Source organism: Tachypleus tridentatus, chromosome 2 (genome assembly GCF_004210375.1).
Source record: "Tachypleus tridentatus isolate NWPU-2018 chromosome 2, ASM421037v1, whole genome shotgun sequence".
Taxonomy (NCBI): domain Eukaryota; kingdom Metazoa; phylum Arthropoda; class Merostomata; order Xiphosura; family Limulidae; genus Tachypleus; species Tachypleus tridentatus.
In genome coordinates, this window is record NC_134826.1 from 154,065,148 (window position 1) to 154,085,211 (window position 20,064).

Consider the following 20,064-nt stretch of genomic DNA (forward strand, 5'->3'; position numbering starts at 1 on the left):
CCCCAGTTTTCCTTACAAGTTTCTGTATGTCGTTACGTGTTAAACGATGGTTCCTGCTAACTTCTCTGAGAACCTTCCTCTTGGTTCTCTCTGGAATTTTGTAGGGCGTCCGAAACGAGGGAGCTAAGCAGTTGATCCTGTAAGCTTAAACTTGGCAATTATGCTTTGAACAGTAGTTATCGACACATTAAGTTATGTAGCAATAACGGAAAGAGACACACGAGACTTGTATTTTACAATAATTTGGTTTTTTGAATCACTGGAGAGTTTCCTGTTTGCCATGATGACCAAGCAGATTATGATGGAGACAGTGCTAAATTGTCGGAATTACTTTTTTTGCTGGCTAAATTCCAATAATTACGAATCCAATGTCTAGTTCTGGAATGGTATAATGTAGTTTATTCGACAAACTAAAGAAAATTTTTATGGGAATATCAGTTTATTCACACGTTCTGAACTGTATGAACACTTTTTGCTCCTCCTATTTTTGGTTATTTGTTTATAAACAGTTTATTTGTCATTTAATTTACATAAAAATTTATGTATATTTGTGTTAGTATGATATTTATGATATATTATACTTCTATTAGCAAAACACTACTCAGGAAGCAGGGGTACGAACACTTTCTGTCATAACTGTATGTGGGTTATGTGGCCGTTTGCCCATTTTTATTAAACATTTTTAATGGACAGGAGATTCCGAGTTCATGTGGGTTCGACACTTTCCCTTTCTTTTCTACAGGAACTTAGAGTCCCTCAGGGTTGTGTTCTGAGTGCCACACTTTTCAGTATAAAAATTAGTGCCATCACTGAACAACTCCCTCTCACTGTTGCAAACAGGCTTTATGTCAACGACTTTCACATCTCATGTCAGTCGTCAAACACAAGATATATTGAGTGGCAACTACAAACTGCCCTCGATCGTGTACTGAAGTGGACCACAGCAAACAGCTTTACCTTCTCTCTCTAAAACCATTTGCATGCACTTTTGCTGCTTATAATCAATGAGACAAAGTTCTTGGGGCTTATCTTTGACTATAAGCGACCTTTATACCACACATCAAACAGCTATGGGTCAAAGGTACAAGAGCACTGAACATCCTCTGTTCCACCACTTTGGGAGCGGATCGATGTTCTGTGGTAAAGATATATTGTGCTCTTATTCAATCAAAACTCGACTATGGATCACTGGTCTATGGCTCTGCTAGAATCTCAAATGCTGGACCCCATTCGTCATGAAGGACATCACAGCTAAATATATCTGCTCTGGCATTCTCACTACTGTGCCAGTTCCATACATGAACTATGGTCCTGTATTCAAAGCTCAACTCCATGCCAATTGACAGTCAACTTAAAGTGCACAACATGAAAACAAGCTTTTCAAAGTAAAACCCTCTATTGGACTTGCTTAGTTCTCTACTGGCCCTGGAATCACTTCACATTGGTTCACACCCTGTTCTCACCGATATTCAAAACCGACTGGCCCATTTCTCTTTAACATGTTCTTCTATTCAGATTTTCTGATACTGGGCCACGTTGGTAATCACGGGAACGAGCTCGCTGACACTGCAGTAAGTCTATCTGCCCTGGCACTGTCATCGCTGTGCCTGTCCCATAATGGACTATGGACCTGTATTCAAGGCTTGGCTCTGTGCCAGCTGGTAGTTGACTTGGAGTGGGCAACGCGAAAACAAGCTTTACCAAATAAAACCCTATTTTGGACTTTGGCCATCTTGCTTCCATAAGGATTGGAAAGAGGAAGTTGTCCTAACTAGACCATGCATTGGTCACAGTTTAACTCATCATTAATGGCCATAAAGTCAAATAACTCAACCAGGACTGGAAAGGCCAACTTCAGGTGGCTGACGCTGCTGTTTGAACTACCTGTTAGTCATCCTGCTGAGTTATTATTAAAATTTTGCTACAACTCTTTTAAAACTTTTGTTACTTTACCTTATGAAAATTACCATGACGTCACATAACTCGGAACCAGGACTGGAAAGGCCAACTTCAGTTGACTGACAGTTGTTTTTATGCTTACCTTTTAGTCTTCATGGAGAGTTATGATAATTACAATTATGCTACAGAAAGTCATTTACACCTTGTATTTAGTTTTCTCTTAACATTGTAGACTAGATGTAAACATTGATTTTATGCTGTTTATGTTGTTTTTTTTAAACTTTGTTTTGTTTTAGCTTAATTTCCTTTTATGAATTTTACTAAATTTAATTTTAACTTCTTACTGGATGTTTGGTGCAGATAGCCTAGCTGCTTTATGCCATAAAACACCAAATCAGCCAACCAACAAGTACCAAAGATAAATGAGCCATGAACTACAACAGTACATTACTCTATAAAATATAAAGTACTATAAAGTAATGATTGTATTTATCTAATACAACTATATCTTAAATAAGATATCTAATATATAGGGAACTTTGATCTACACAAGTCTTATGTTCTGATAATCTGCAGTGTAATTAGACTGTTTATTTTAAAACAATATTGTGTTAAAACAGACATTCCAATAGTGTACAGCAGGGGTTACCAAACTACAGTCCACTGGCCACTCACAGCTTTCTAGGTCATTTTGTCTGGCCCACCAGCAGCTAGCCGCTTGGAAATAAAAAGTGACATCTCATTAAATGTCCGGCTGTCATAACAAAATAAATCACATCGATGGCTGCTTTAAGCTGGCAAACACAAGACGTTATGATAAAAAGAAACAAGGCTGTCACACACATTTTTAACCAATAGGAAAATTCTTCTTTCGTCCTAGCTGCCCGTTTATTCCTATCGAGGCACGTATCTATGAAAGCATTACGATTTCAAAAACAAATACAGACTTAACCCTCGTCCTGTTGACTCGTCTTGTAAATTCAACGGCCTAGGGTTACAGCTTCAGCAAGCTCAATCCTCTTAGTAGTCGGGTTATGTGCTTTTCTTAACTTGTTCTTAGGTAAGTGTTGTGGCAAACGTACGTTTCAATCTATTTTGTTTGTGCTTTCTTGGACCAGTACAATACTTTTCTCACAACATTCTGTGTTTTTCATTTTCAGATCCTGTTCTTTTCACCCATCGTTATGAAGAAAAGTGGACTATGAGTGTCATGAAGAATGGGGAGAAAAGTACTTTTTGTGGAAACCAGAAAGCTACTTGTGTGATATGCACCGAAAGTGTTGCCGTTTTGAAAGAGTACAATCTTTGGTGTCACTATGAAATAAAACATCTATCAACATATTTGAAATTTTCAGGAAAGTTCCGTTCTGAGAAATTTGAATTCATGAAATGTGTTTTTGAATCTCAAAAGAATCTCTTCACGAGAAAGTTTGCTGAAAATGACTCTGTCACTCGTACAAGTTACAAAATGGTGCATAGGAAGGCAGAGCGAGGAAAACCTTTTACTGACGGCAACTTCATCAAAGAGTGTATGATGGAAATAGCAAATGAGCTGTGTCCTGAAAAAGCCAATTTCTTTCAAAAGTATCAGCCTTTCAGCAACTTCAGTTGTACGGAGAGCAGAACTTGGAGAGAACATCTCATTACAAATATGCCAAAAAACTAGAAACTTCCTATGGTATTTCCTGGCACTGGATGAGTCCACTGATCTCTTGTGTATGTCACAACTTCTCATGTTCTTTTGTGGAGTTAATTTGGACTTTCAGATCACAGAAGAGTTGGCATCAGTTTGCAGCATGCACAGAAGAACAACTGGAGAAGATATTTTCATGGAAGTGCATAAACTTTGTAAGACTATAACCTTCAGTGGAATCAGCTTAGAGGTGTAGCAGTTGGTGGAGGAAAAAACATGGCTGGAGTAAAGAAGGGTCTGGTGGGGCTGATCAGGAAACAGTTGGAAGATCTTCAACTCCCAAGTGCTCTGTTCATACACTGCATCATACATCAGCAAGCACTCTGTGGAAAAGACTTAGATATTTCTTGTGTACTGAAACCAGTCATTTCTGCAGTGAACTTCATTCGGGGTCATGCACTTAATCATCACCAGTTCAAGGTGTTTCTTGAAATTGATTCTGATTTCTGTGACTTGCCTTATCACATGGCAGTGAGGTGGCTCAGCTGTGGTAAAGTCTTGTCTCATTTTTATAAGCTGAGAAGAGAGATAGATATATTTCTTATCGAGAAATATAGAGCCGATCCACTTCTGTCGGATCCAACCTAGTTGTCAAAGTTGTCATTTTTGGTTGACATCACATCCTACATGCATGAATTGAACTTGAAACTTCAGGGGAAGAATAACCTTGTCTGTGATCTCTATAGAATCATTAAAGGATTTCAAAGAAAGCTGTCATTGTTTGAAGCATATTTGGAAGGGGGAAACTTCTCTCATTTTCAGTGTTTCAATGAGTTTCATGCTGGAATCACAGAAGATGTCAACCTGGAGTTTCAGAAAAAGATTATTGGTGATTTAAATAAACATTTTTAGAAAGATTTTTGGATCTCAACAGAATTGAAAGTGACATTCTCCTTTTTCAGAATCCTTTTGATTGTGTCATTGACGATGTGCCAGTGGAACTTCAGCTGGAGGTCATCGATTTGCAAGGAAATGACTTGTTGAAAGCAAAACACAGAGAGGGGCAACTTATTGAATTTTACAGCTTCATACCTGAAGATGATTTTCCAAAGCTGAAGCAGTTTGTATCTGGTATGGGATCAGTGTTTGGAACAACTTATGTCTGTGAACAAGCATTTTCAAAAATGAAGTATGTGAAGTTGGTACATCGATCAAGGTTGACTGATGAACATTTGAAAGCAATTCTAATGATTGGATGCAGCAATTCAAAATCAAATATTGAAGATATTTTGAAAGCCAAATGCCAATTTCATAAATCTCACTAACTTTTTTGTGGCTTAGTGAAATTCAGATATGTACTGACTATGTGTGATGTAACAATTGTTTTTGCTAATGTCATCTTCTTTGATAACCTTTTGGTAAATAAAACTGTTGGTTATATTTCTGTTTGTTTTTTTATTATATGTGTGTATTGCATGCTACTCCTACATGGTTAATGTTGTATCCTAAACTTAGTGTTAAGTCTTTTACAGGGAGCTTTTGTTCTAGCTTATGAGTATTGAACATAATGATCATGCGGCCTGCGCTTCTCATTCCCTAAGTAATCTGGCCCCCTGTGAAAAAAGTTTGGTGACCCCTGGTGTGCAGAGCAGTTAGATTGTTTATACTGGAAGGATGGTGATAGAAAACACATCCCTAATAGTCTACAGTGTAATCATCCTTTAAACTGGAAGGATATTCTATTAAACACATCCTCACAGTCTACAGTGTTGTCATAGTTTACAATGGAAGGATGTTCATTTAAAACACTTGCTAATAGTCTACACTGTAACCATTGTTTATACTAAAATAATGTTGATATAAAACACATGCTAATTGTCTGCAGTGTGATCATAGATTATACTAGAAGGATGCTCATTTAAAACACATCTTATTAGTGTATCATGTAATCATTCGGTTTATACTGTAAGGATGTTGATAGAAAACTCATCATAATAGTCTACAGTGTAATCATAGTTTATATTGTAAGGATGTTGATTTCAAACACATCATAATAGTCTACAGTGTAATCACAGTTTATATTGTAAGGATGTTGATTTCAAACACATCATAATAGTCTATAGTGTAATCATTGTTTATATTGTAAGGATGTTGATAGTAAACACATCATAATAGTCTACAGTGTAATCATTGTTTATACTGGAAGGATGTTGATAGAAAACACATCATAATAGTCTACAGTGTAATCATTGTTTATACTGGAAGGATGTTGATAGAAAACACATCATAATAGTCTACAGTGTAATCATTGTTTATGGTGAAAATATGTTGATTTCAAACACATCCTAGTAGTCTACAGTGTAATAATAGTGTTTATACTGGAAAGATGTTGTATTAATACTCATCCTAATAGTCTACAGTGTAATCATAGTGTTTATACTGGAAGGATGTTGCATTAATACTCATCCTAATAGTCTACAGTGTAATCATAGTTTACACTGGAAGGATGTTGTATTAATACTCATCCTAATAGTCTACAGTGTAATCATAGTGTTTATACTGGAAGGATGTTGTATTAATACTCATCCTAATAGTCTACAGTGTAATCATAGTTTACACTGGAAGGATGTTGTATTAATACTCATCCTAATAGTCTACAGTGTAATCATAGTTTACACTGGAAGGATGTTGTATTAATACTCATCCTAATAGTCTACAGTGTAGTCATAGTTTACACTGGAAGGATGTTGTATTAATACTCATCCTAATAGTCTACAGTGTAATCAGAGTTTATACTGGAATTATGTTGTATTAATACTCTTCTTAATAGTCTACAGTGTAGTCATAGTTTATACTGGAATGATGTTGTATTAATACTCATCCTAATAATCTACAGTGTAGTCATAGTTTATACTGGAAGGATGTTGTATTAAAACACATCCTAATAGTCTACAATGTAATCATAGATTGTACTAAAAATTATGTTGATTTAAAGCACATGTAAATAGTCTACAGTGTAATCATAGTTTACACTGGAAGGATGTTGTATTAATACTATTCCTAATAGTCTACAGTGTAGTCATAGTTTATACTGGAATGATGGTGTATTAATACTCATCCTAATAGTCTACAGTGTAGTCATAGTTTACACTGGAATGATGTTGTATTAATACTCATCTTAATAATCTACAGTGTAATCATAGTTTATACTGGAAGGATGTTGTATTAAAACACATCCTAATAGTCTACAATGTAATCATAGATTGTACTAAAAATTATGTTGATTTAAAACACATGTAAATAGTCTACAGTGTAATCATAGTTTACACTGGAAGGATGATGTATTAATACTATTCCTAATAGTCTACAGTGTAGTCATAGTTTACACTGGAATGATGTTGTATTAATACTCATTCTAATCGTCTACAGTGTAGTCGTATTGTTTATTGGATGGATGTTGATTTACAACACATCCTAATAGTGTATAGTGTAATCATATTGTTTGTACAGTTTGTTGTATGATTAGAAACCTGTTGTGTAATATAGAAAAACTGTACAAATAAAATTTATTTTATAGAAGTAATTACGTAATATGTATTCTAGGTTTTAAATAAAATTGAATTACTCAATGTTTTTGAACAAGTCATGCGATCTGAGAGGTCTTTTTAATCTCATTTGTTGCATGTCTGTGTCTTCATGCTGGAATATAGTAACTATGACTAAGATTGTATTTTGTATTTTTAAGAGTTTGTTTTTGTATTTAGTAAGACAGCTGGAAGCTGACAAGACTCATCTAGAAGAAAGAAAGAAAAAATTGGAGAAGGAACATATTCCCCTTAGTGAGCAAAGACTAGAGAAGGATTATATTCCCCTCAGTGAAATCATGGATATGGAAATGGCTCTGTATCTTAGCAGAGAAGAAAAAGTACATTTTTCTTGATCAAAACATATTTTCCACTAATGATATGACAGAATAGCATTTCCATGTCAGTTCCTCACTTCTTGTTAACCAGCTTTTAAAGGTACTGAATACAAATTCTACTTTATTGTAGTCAACACTCTACACTGATCAAGAAAAAGTACATTTTTTCTGACATGGAAATGCTATTCTATCATATCATTAGTGGAAAATATGTTTTGTATACCTTCACTTGATGTTTATAAAATATTTATTTTCTCTCTGTACATAATGATTAATTAATAGTAAAGATAAAATATATATTTTATTTTAGGAAGTACATAGCTATGTTTAAAATACTATAAATTTGTATAACTCTATGATTTATATAAAATTTATCTTTTACAACTGACTGCAATACTCAATAATATAAAATTTACTTAACTTATACTAAAGTTTGTTAAGAAAATACTTTGGCTTTCGAGGAAACTTACACTGAATCAAACAGATACAAGTTTCTCTGTTAATAGCTGAAAGAATCTGCTACTAAAGGACATCAACTTGCATCTCATTTGAAACAAAAACAGTTGTACGAACTATTTCCTGGAGTGGATCAAAGTGCTTTAGATGAAATTTTAGAGTCTACAGAGTAAGTGTTTGGTTATGAGTGTCTCCTGTTTTCATTTCTTTGTATGTTAACAATAAGATTAAGTCTCACTTATCTTTCATTCTGTACTTTGTAGTATCCTGTCTAACAGTAGTAAGGAACTCTCAATACCTCTCATTCTGTACTTTGTAATATTCTGTCTAATAGTACAAATGAACACCCAATACCTCTCATTTTATATTTTGTAGTATGGCATCTAAGAGTGGTAATGAACTCTCAACACATCTCATTCTGTACTTTATAACATGTTGTCTAAGAGTAGCAATGAACTCTCAATACATCTCATTCTCTACTTTGTAACATGTTGTCTAAGAGTAGTATTGAATTCTCAATACATCTCATTCTGCACTTTGTAACATGTTGTCTAAGAGTAGTAATGAACACTCAATACATCTCATTCTCTACTTTGTAACATGTTGTCTGAGAGTAGTAATTAACTCTCAATATATCTCATTCTGTACTTTGTAACATGTCGTCTAAGAGTAGTAATGAACACTCAGTACATCTCATTCTGTACTTTGTAGTATTCTGTCTAAGAATAATAATGTGGCCTATCCTTTTCTATTCTGGACATTGAGGAATGTTAAATAAAGGAAATTACTGTTGCTTTAACCCATTTGGGCCACGATTTTGATGTTCTAGGTAAGTTTGAAATATTAAACATTATCTCTACAGTTACCTTGATCTGTTTGTCATAGTTTTTACCAAAAACAATGCATTACTTTTATTACTTTGATCTTTTCTTGATGGTTTTGCCAAGATACAGCCTATTACTTGTACTGTTACTTTAAACCATTTTATTGGTTTTGCCTTATTATTAAAGTATAAATGAAAGAGTGTTTTGTAGGTCAAACTGTCTAAGCATGCTTGCACTTCTCAGACAAAGATATCTTTATTGGGTAGTCCATTTTCAAAGAATTCCTGATGGTCACAACTCAAAAGATGTACAGTACAGTGTGCTGTCAAGTGGCAATAGACCAATAAGTTGTCCAAAACTTCACTTTAAGGATAGCTGCAAGTAGAACATGAAGATTGATCCTTTGAATTTAGAAAGCCTGATAAAGGCAGATAGTACAATTTGCATTAAAGTGGCATGAAACTTAACAGTGCCAACTGGTTTTGATAGCTACAGCAAAAAATGACTGAAAGCAAGCCAGCATAACAGTACCACAACCATCAGTTTGATGTGTATGGTCATCTGTACCAATCAAGAAATGGTCTTTATAGTCACCAGAGGCCACATGCTACCTATTAAAAATTTTACCAGTTGAACAAGATGAAATATATAATGATCATATTACTCTATGTGGAGAGAGCAGTTGAAATTTTGATTAGAAAATGGTGATATATTGGATGGGACAATTAGTGAAATCTGCTAATCAATTAATTGGCAAGCACAGTAATTGAAAATAGTAGTATATATACCAGTTGGGTAACCTGACACAGATGAAACAAACACTGATTGCTCTAGCATCCTACAGTCACACTCTATGAGTGGTTTTATTTATTTTATCTAAGAAAGGTAATGCTCACCTTCACAATTAGTCAAGTTGTTGAAAAAACTGCATATTTGAATATTAAACATTTCGAGATTGGGTCATAGCAGGTGCATCAGGTAAAGTGTGTTGGAACATTACTTTAAAATTTGAGATGGCACAATAGCATGCCTTGAACCTATCTCTGAAACTGTGTCAGTTCTGCTGTATTTTGAGTTTTCACTTTTGATGAATTTCATGATATTCTTGTTGAAAATATTTTACTTTCCTGTTAAACTGTGCCACAGTCAAAGCAGGTTATCTGAACTGTAAAGTGTGGCCATACATTCTCAACCTTCTCAGATGTTTCCACTGTCAACGATTTGGTCACTCAAAAACATTATCATGGATTTTTTAACACGTGTTTGTTGTGGTGGCAAAGATGAGTATGATCTAGAACCACGATGTGTTAACTGTAGTGGTTCACACCACTCTTACTCTATTTCTTGTCCTAAGACAGAGGTGCAACACTTGAAGACTATAAATAATATCTCCTGCTCAGAGGCTCAGAAGTTATTGTCCCCAACTCTGTCACTGACATATACTGCTGCACTCCATTCTACTACCACAGTGGGAATGCAGACAGATCTCTCTGTGCCTCCAACAAAGTCATTTGCAAAACATTTGAAAAATCTTTTGCTCTCCATGATTAAAATTGTTGACAAATCTGTGTCTACTTTTATCTCTGTACATGCCACTCCTTCTTGTGACTGTCTGGCTCCACTTCCTTTGGCTTAGGGTTGGAGTGTTCCTCAGGTCCATCCTTTTCTGTAGCCCTGAAAAGTAAAGTGACCATTTGTTCATTCCCTCAGTTGCTGGAATCTTTTTCCCTAGACAGAGCAAAATCAATGGAGATTGATAGGCTGTTGTCCAACAAAGAAAAAAATAACTCGGAAACAGAAGGGCTCCCTGCCATATTCTCCACATAAATTAAAATGGCCACTCTGATCCAGTGGAATTGTCAAGGTTTTTGTTCAAATATAGAATACATGAAAGATTTGATTGATTCTTACAATCCTGTGTGTCTCCTTACAGGAAACATTTCTGAAACCTGCTGATACAGTCAGCCTTCAGCAGTTTTCTTTGTACAGAAATGACAGGTTGTGTGATGGACTAGTGCATGGTGGGGGGCACTGCTGGTTGATCAGCATGTATCCACCCTGCCTTTGCCACTTAATACACTCTTGGAGGCTGTAGCCATCCTTGGGTCGTATCGTCACTTTGTTATTTGCTTCTGAAGAGACCTATGATCAATCGAATCTTAATGCCACCATTAAGCAGTTAACATCTCTCTTTTTAATCCTGAGGGATTTTAATGAACATAATCCCCTTTGGGGTGGTGCTGATATTGATGGGAGGGGTTGTTCCATAGAGCAGATACTCTTGGATCACAACCTATCTCTCTTGAATACTGGTTCTTATGCTTATATTTATGCACCTAGTCAGTTTTTTACTGCTATTGATCTTTCTATATGCTCCCCCTTCACTTTTCTCTTACTTTTCTTGGAGTGTTGACAGCAATCCATGATGCAGTGATTATTTTCTTGTAATTTTCACCCAATCCACATGCCTCAATGGAAGTTGGACCAGGCCAAATGGCCCTCTTTCACTGCTCTCTCAGAACTTGATCCTGCCATCATCTGTAAACCATTGATAGACAACTGCATGGCAGCAATGACTGGCTGTATTGACCAGCTGCTCAGTGTATTCCTTTAACCTCAGCATATTTCCCACAGTATCCTTGACCTTGGTGGAATAGTGCCTGCCACATGGCAAGAAAAGCTCAAAAACAGGTTTGGGATACCTTTTGTAGGTATCCCACACTTTTAAACCGCATTGCATTTCAAAGAGTCCGTGCACAAAGTCAGAAGGAATCTTACATTAAATACACCTCTAGCATATCTTCTACCACCAGTTCCAAAGTCATATGTGATGAGATTTGAAAGGTTAGTGGACAATATACTTCTACACCCCTGTCGATTTTGCTCTGTGATGGGCCAGGAAGGTGCTGATGCCCAGAGCACTGCCAATACTTTCAGTGAAAGCTTTTTTCATGCATCTAGAACTTTGCTTTATCCACCACCTTTTTAGCCATCAAGATGCAGGCAGACAAATCACCTTTTTCCTTTTGAATTGATTGTGTCCATGACTACAATCACCCTTTTATGCTGGTGGAACTTGAAGCTTGCTCTTAATCGGTCTGGCAGTACGTCAGTTGGAATCGATGATATTATTACGAAATGCTGCACCATCTCTCCTGCTCTTCTTCTGGTTTTTAACCAAATCTAGCAGAAGAATGTTTTTCCTGATGCTTGGTGCCATGCTGTTGTTGTGCTCATTTTTTCTAAACATGGGAAGGATTCCAAGATTCCTTTGATTTAATGTCCAGTTGCTTTATTGAGCTGGCTCTGTAAGATCTTAGAGAGGGTGGTTAATGCTTATCTTGTTTGGTTTCTCAAATCAAACAACATTCTCTCACCTACACGGTGTAGGTTCTGACAACAGCACTCTACCATGGGCCACCTGATTCGACTTTAAACTTCAATCAGGGAAGCCTTTCTCAAGCAACGTCTTGTTTCTGTAATTTTTTTACTTTGAGGAAGCTTATGATACAATGTGGAAGTATGGTATCTTGCAAGACCTCCACTTGTATGGGTTGTATGACCAATTACTTATTTTTATTAAACATTTTTAATGAACTGGCGATTCTAAGTCAGTATGGGTTCGACACTTTCCTGTTCTTTTCCACAGGAACTTTAAGTTCATCAGAGCTGTGTCTTGAGTGTTACACTTTTCAGTATAAAGATTAATGCCATCAGTGGTCAACTTCTCCTCTACAGCTGAAAGTACAGTTATTGAACAGCAGCTACAGGCCACCCTCAATCTCTTACTGATGTGGACCACAACAAACATTTTAACCTTTTCTCACTCCAAGACCATTTGCATGCACTTATGCTGCCAGTGGGGTATTTACCCAGATCCTGAACTCTATATCAGAAAAGTTGTACTTCCCATGGTCCTTGGCAAAGTTTTTGGGACTTATCTTTGACTGTAAGCTGACCTTTATTTCACAACAAGCAGCTATTTGTCAAGGGTACAAGGGCACTGAACATCCTCCATGTCCTCTCTTTCACCTCTTGGGAAGCAGATCAATGTTTTATGCTAAAAATCTGTCTTGCCCTTATTTGATAAAAACTGGTCTATGGGTTTCTGGTCTATGGCTCTGCCAGAACCTCAGCCTTGAAGATGTTGGACCCTGTTCACCATCAAGGGCTTTGGCTCTGCACAGGGTCCTTCCACACTTCTTCAGTCCAGAGTTTGTACACTGAATCTCATGAACCTCCTCTATACCTTTGTCTTTGCAATTTTGGTCACTGTATGCTTCAAAACTTTGATCCTTCCTCAGACGGTCACGTTTTTTTCAGAATATACAGTCCGCTGCTGTTCCTTTTTGCCTTTGTAACCAGGCACAGTTGGATGAATTCTGTCTGTTCTTGGATAAGATAGCTGTATCCACTGATCAACCCATTATACCATGGCTAGTTACAACCCATTCTATTTGCTGAACATCATTTGAACCATCCGTCCATTTCCATTTATACGGATGGTTCAAAATCAGGTGACTCTGCCATGGTTTGTTATGAATCAGTTGTTGCACACAGAATCCCCTCTACAGTTTCTGTGTTCACTGCCAAATTGTATGCCATTTCTCTTGTCCTTAATCACATGAAAGTTATGCAGTACATGAAGTGTACTATTTATACTGACTCGTTTAGCTCTCTTTTGTTACTTCACATTAGTTCTCACCTTGTTGTCGTCAATATTCAAAACCGACTGGCCCATTTCTCTCTATCATTTACTTCTATCCAATTTTTCTGGATATCAGACCACATTGGTATTCGTGGGAATGAACTCACTGACAATGCTGCTAAATCTGTCTGCTCAGATACTATTACTGCTGTGCCTGTTCCATATATGGACTAAAGTCCTGTATCCAATGCTCAGCTCAGTTGGTAGTCGACTTAGAGTGAGAAACGTGATAACAAGCTTTTTCAGATCAAACCTTCTATTACTTTTTTGGCTGTCTTGCTTCCATAATGTTTGGAAGGATGAAGTTGTTCTGGCTAGGCTACACATTGGTCACAGTTTTTTAACTCATCACTTTCTTTTATCTGGTACTAATGTACCAATGTGAGGTCTGTGTGACATTCGGTCACAATAGCCCACATTTTACTGACACTCCTTTGTTACGATCCAGAGTGATGGCAGCATTTTAAGCATATTTTTACCTTGATGTTGGCCAGTGTCATCGGTGATGGCAACACTGTTCACCTCAGTCGTGTTTTTAAGATTTTAATTTGAAAATTGGACAATGTCTTGTTTTAGCATGATCCCTTTTTACATATTTTAATGATTTTACTTTTTTACCTTTTTACTGGTTGTTTGGCACATATAGCCCAGTTGTTTTGCAACAGTAAACACTAAACAACCAAGCAATTTTTTTTTCTGATTTTTTTATAGTGATTAAAAGGTTGGTCCTACATAGTTAGAGTATAGAAAATACCATAAAATAGAAAGTTTTACTGAAAATAAACATTTGAATGTACTTTGGTTTTAGAAATCACACAAATAATATTTTAGAACTTGAGGACAAATAATAGCTTTTTCACAAACAGATCTTTAGTAAAAATATTTCATTAAGAAAACTGATTTTTTGTGTACAAAAAACTTGTAATGTGTAATAAAAGTCTACAAAATGTTATGAAGACAGACATGCTGTATCAAAAGTTCTAGTGTAAAAAGTTAACTTGTGCAAACCTGTGTATATTACACTTAGCCTATCGTGAAAGGATTAAATATCCATGACAAAATGACATTTATCATCCTTTTTGTATGGGTATGTATAGTATTTGCTCTAACACTATTTTGGTCCACTGAGCTGGTTTTGTTAGGTGTCAAATTCCAGAGTGTAAACAGAATGATAATTTTGACTTTATTTCTTATTCCCAAATATTTTAGATACGTATTATTTTATAACATTTATTTAGTGTAATTTACAGAGAAGAATGAAGATAATTATCAAACAAATATCCCTGCACATGTTCAAGAGGTCTTTACTTTTATAGGTTCTTTTTAAATTTTTCAAAACATCTCAATGCATAGATGTTTATTTGTTAAATAAGCATCATCCCTTGACAATATGAACAGCTTGCTTTGTTGTTTTTCTTTTGAGTTTTTATTACTACATACTTTTTTTCTCATTATATTCTCATTATATCTTTTGGTTTCATCAGTAACTAACTAAGGAAAATAGTTACATTCACTAGAAAGATTATAGAGAGAAGTATGTTGTAAGTTAAACCACTGAAGACAAGAAGAGGTTAACTATAGATATAAAAGCTGTTGTAGATAGAATAATATGTTTACAAAAGTACAGATACCTGTAGTCAACACCTTATTGTCATCAGTGGTTTAACATACAAGATATTTCTCTTTCAACAAACACCCTTCATAATTTCTTGCACAGTTTTTAAAGTGTTTACATCACAGTGAATAAAGTGTCATGAACAGTGATATAAGAAAGTGACTAGACATAGTTTGATGAGGAAAGGAAACTAGGGAGAAGATTCAGAAACCAATCTGGGAATTTTTATCACTTTTGTAGATCTTTTTGTTCTGAAAATATTTTTGTTTTAAATTATATCTGCAAGATATTTGTATAATCTAAGATATCAGGTAAGCTTATTTGTGTGGTTAGTAAAGTAGTTTGGTAAAATATTCCAATGGCTCAGGTCTTTATTTATTGAACATTTTTGTCAAGTTTATCATAAATGAGTAGAATATCCTATTATTTATTGAAAAGAAACTTCATTACTTATAAAATTGATTTCAAAAGTGTGTTATAACATTTTTGGAAATTTGACAATGTAAAAAATTAAGAAAAAGAGTAAATCAAGTTATAAGATTTGTTGTATTAAAGTATTTCTGTAGTGAGAAAGGATATAAGATTTTTAAGCCATATTAGATGAGTTGTTGTATTAAAGCATTTCTGTAGTGAGAAAGGATATAAGATTTTTAAGCCATAGTAGATGAGTTGTTGTATTAAAGCATTTCTGTAGTGAGAAAGGATATAAGATTTTTTAAGCCATATTAGATGAGTTGTTGTATTAAAGTATTTCTGTAGTGAGAAAGGATATAAGATTTTTAAGCCATATTAGATGAGTTGTTGTATTAAAGCATTTCTGTAGTGAGAAAGGATATAAGATTTTTAAGCCATATTAGATGAGTTGTTGTATTAAAGCATTTCTGTAGTGAGAAAGGATATAAGATTTTTAAGCCATATTAGATGAGTTGTTGTATTAAAGTATTTCTGTAGTGAGAAAGGATATAAGATTTTTAAGCCATATTAGATGAGTTGTTGTATTAAAGCATTTCTGTAGTGAGAAAGGATATAAGATTTTTAAGCCATATTAGATGAGTTGTTGTATTAAAGTATTTTTGTAGTGAGAAAGGATATAATTGGGTGGCATCCTCTAGTGTAGAAACCATGTTATATTCTCTTTTCAATTCTGAGTTACTACTAAGACCTTTATTTTCCAGTAAATTTATTTTGCTTTAATTTGAAACTGATACTAAAAATAAGACAGCTTGAACTAGAGATCTAGTCTTCATAATACTATTCATTAATTTTACTTTTAAATTACATTAATTAATTATAATTTTCATATGTACACAGTTAATTGAAGATTGTCAAAAGGCTTTTATTGACTTTCAGCTATTCACTGCTTTCTGCAGTTGCAGCTGTTAAAGAGGCAACAGGACAGTCAAGTTGTCAGTCCGAGTTTATTGAGAAGGAACTGACACCTGGTGGTGAAGACTTAGACTTTAATATGGTGAGAACACAGTGTGGTGTTTGAAACTTATTTCCTGTTAAATCTAATACGTAAGAACATGGGTAATATTTTTCTATGGTTGCCATGAGTCAGGGAAGCTGAGAAAAGTTTTCTTTATAGCATGGAGAACAACAGGGAATTTCATTTTACAGACAAAAACACCAGTGATTCATCTACAGCAGTAATGGTGAAGAAAAAAATGTTATTGATGCAGAAAAAAATGCATACAGGTTAATTTGGGCATGTTTAGCTCATCAGTATGCATATCATGTGTGCATTCTTTTGGTTATCCAAATAACTACTAGCTTTCCACTTAAGTGGAGCATATAAAGGCTCTAGACAAGGTTCATCTTGTATTCCCTAAACTAGGCCATTGAGGTTCATTTTACTTGATTGAAACTAAAAACCTTTATCAAGTTATTATTTGAGACAGGCCATTGGATAAATTATTTTAATCTTACAGATTTTAGTGTATTAATAAAACAGTAAGAAAGACACAATGTACCAAAGAATTGTTACATTATTGGCATCTTGTACAGTAGATGTTTGAAAGACGTCCACGTGAAATGGACAGTTCGATGATTTTGGTGGAGTCTGGCAGTTCAAAGGTAGAACTAATCTGTACAGTTTTCTCCACATTTAAAAAAAAAAATCGCTCAAACCAGCCATTTTTACATATATAGTTTTGTTTTTTTACTTCGTATTTGTACTTATATTCATCTAATTATTAAAACTAACTGTAATAGTGATATAGAGCAATAATCTATTGAAAAGTTATTATAGAACAAAATGTGCATTTCCTATAGCACAAGACGTCATAATATGTAGTACAGCTTAGGCAGGGTTTTTTTCAAGAAGCAGTATCTCAAATATGCATATAGAATATCTCCAGTAGAAGTTAAGGTAAACCTATATAAAACAAAATATATAATATCAATAAGTTGAAGATAACAATGAACTTTCGAACAAAATAGTAATATGTTAGGCTGTTTCATTGGAAGTAACTAATATTACAGAATATGTAAGCTTTCCAAGAGTAGGCCTGTTTTGTAGAGACAGATGAACTTTCAGGATTAAATAATACTTCGTGATTACTTAATAAACTGTACTTTAATGATAATATGTTAGTAGAGTTTACTGTTTGTCAAGAAGGAAAGAATGAAGATAAGGCTGAATGTGCTCAAGTTGCAGATTGTATCGATACATTTGATTTGAAACTATGAGCTGTTAGATGTTGGTATAGTGTTGATAGTTATTTGTTTGTATGGTTGATGTGTTAAGTATTGGGAATCTTTTTAAACTCTTAAGGTCTGTAAAAGAAGGAAAGTAATGTAAGTGTTTTTAGTAAATGTTTTACTTAATGGAAGTTTTTTTTACACATTATGCAAGAACAGTTGAACTTGACACAAGAGTCAGTGAAACATGTTCATACAGTGATATTTGTCTGTGCCTTTACAAGGAAAGTTGTGATGACTTAGAAATAACACAACTATTAAAACTGTGGCAGTTCTATAAGCATAAGAAGCTTCCTGTAGCTGTAACTATAACTTATTATTTAGTTATTTGTAAGTATATGTGATCTGGTGATCTTTCACATATGTAAGTTTAGTTAGTATAGGTTTAATAATAAAGTTATCTGTCAACAGATATATGGTTGCATTAATCTAAATATTTTAATACTTTTGATATAGATGAAATTTGATAAGTATGGTTTTAAAACAGTATAATTTGTTCAGAATTAACATGTGCATTTATTTTATGACTTTTGGAAATTTCAGTTTACTGCAGAATGTGGTTATCAAGTGAAAGTTTTGTATATTTGTGAATATTTGACATGTGAGAATCTTACCTATTTATGAATATTCCACTTTTACAATATTGAACATCAACATGTTTATTCTATGTATTAAAAGTCAAAACATAATAATCACACTTGTTCAAATCTATAATGTCGTTTATACAGTAATATTTTCAGTTGGAAATTATAAAGGAGGATTGGTATACACTATCATAAACAGATGAATTTTCAATAATTCAAAAAGAAATTGATCCCATCATACTGAAACTTAAATTATTAATATACAGCAATATATGTGGAATTTCATGTTCCATTAAATAATAATACACAACAATCATAGAGAACAAGGTATTTTGTTTTGGGAAAAGTCAGAAAATGCAATAAAACCCAAGATAGGAGTCATGACATTCTGTTAAGAGAGAACATTTTGCCAAGATAGACATATTTGAACATTGCTAAGTAAGTATTACTTGATATTAGAGCTTTGCAAGTCTGCCAAAACCTTGACAGGTTTAACTCTTTAGTGTATACATAATAATCCCAAGTGCAAGACTCATCTCTGTCAAAAATAAAAACTGTATAACACAGGCTTTGTGCTATGATGATGAGTATGCTTCTAGTTTTAAGTGAAAAGAAAACAAATGCTATTTTGAATAGTTTCAATCTGAAAATTGTTTCATAATCCCAGGATTTTAGTGTTACAGAACTCTGAATCATATATATTTACATTTCATTTTTCTTAGTCTTTCCCTATCTAATGTAAATTATTACAACATGATGGGAAAATGGGAGATTCATAAATCTTTAACCCTTGCTCAAATAGCTTTGCTATATTACCTTATAAAAGATTGTTTTGTATAACTGCATCACCATCAGCTAACAAGAATGATGGTTAAGTGTTTAAACGAATTAAGTTAAAGTAGAGGCAGCTTTCTATTAGCATTTAATGAAGTTTAATCAAGTAACAACACTATGTTTAAAATTATTATGTAGTTTGCTTTGAATAAAGAACATAAAGTAACACATTCATTGAATTTCTTTGTGAACTTGAAGGTATAAAATGTAGTGTGTGTAATGTGTTTCAAAACAGGATACTACAGACGTTACAGCATAAAGAAATAATAAAAAATACTTTACTGAATTATATATATTTGTAAATTCCTTAGGCTGATCTTATTTAGTAAGTTTGTCCAAAATTTCATGCAGTTTAAGTGTCATTACTGTGTGGAGACAGTTAATACCAAAAATCTCTGGATTCTCTTCTGTAAATCCCGAGGTTTTGGAGTCCCTAGGTTGCAACCCCTACACTTTGAATGATGGTAGTAAATTGGTAAATCATCGATTATTTTTTAGGTCCATTGTAGTCTTACATTCTCTGTCAAAATATTTTGATTTCCATGTGGTTTAACCGAAACATTGAAATTCTGCTATCCCAGTTTTGTTTTTGTTGATTTTCCTACTGTTTCATGTTGTCTTTCCTCTTCTTTCATTCTGGGTATCTGTTTATTTTTTTATTTGGATACCTTTGCCACTTTCTTTGCTTTAAACAGTACATCCATTGTTTTGGTATATTTGTTGTACATGCATCTTAAATTTCATACTTATTGCTGCTTTCCTTATTCTACTTATGGTGGAACTCCATCTGTTGGTCAGACTTATTGCTGCTTTCCTTATTCTACTTACGGTGGAACTCCATCTGTTGGTCAGACTTATTACTGCTTTCCTTAGACTGGAACTCCAT

General features: G+C 34.3%; 1 protein-coding gene across 3 annotated transcripts in view; it reads left to right on the forward strand.

Moving 5' to 3' along the window:
• The window catches only part of LOC143245397 (NEDD4-binding protein 2-like), a 78,959-nt gene that overhangs the window by 34,885 nt on the left and 24,010 nt on the right, over positions 1–20,064 (forward strand). Inside the window, exons 4-6 of one of the 3 annotated variants that reach the window (XM_076491691.1) lie at positions 7,297–7,457; positions 7,961–8,079; positions 16,408–16,525. In XM_076491691.1, the coding sequence (XP_076347806.1) occupies positions 7,297–7,457; positions 7,961–8,079; positions 16,408–16,525 (398 nt within the window). Of the gene's footprint in view, positions 1–3,059; positions 4,951–7,296; positions 7,458–7,960; positions 8,080–16,407; positions 16,526–20,064 lie in introns of those variants that run through there. The other 2 variants (XR_013025619.1, XR_013025618.1) reach the window with 2 other exon arrangements.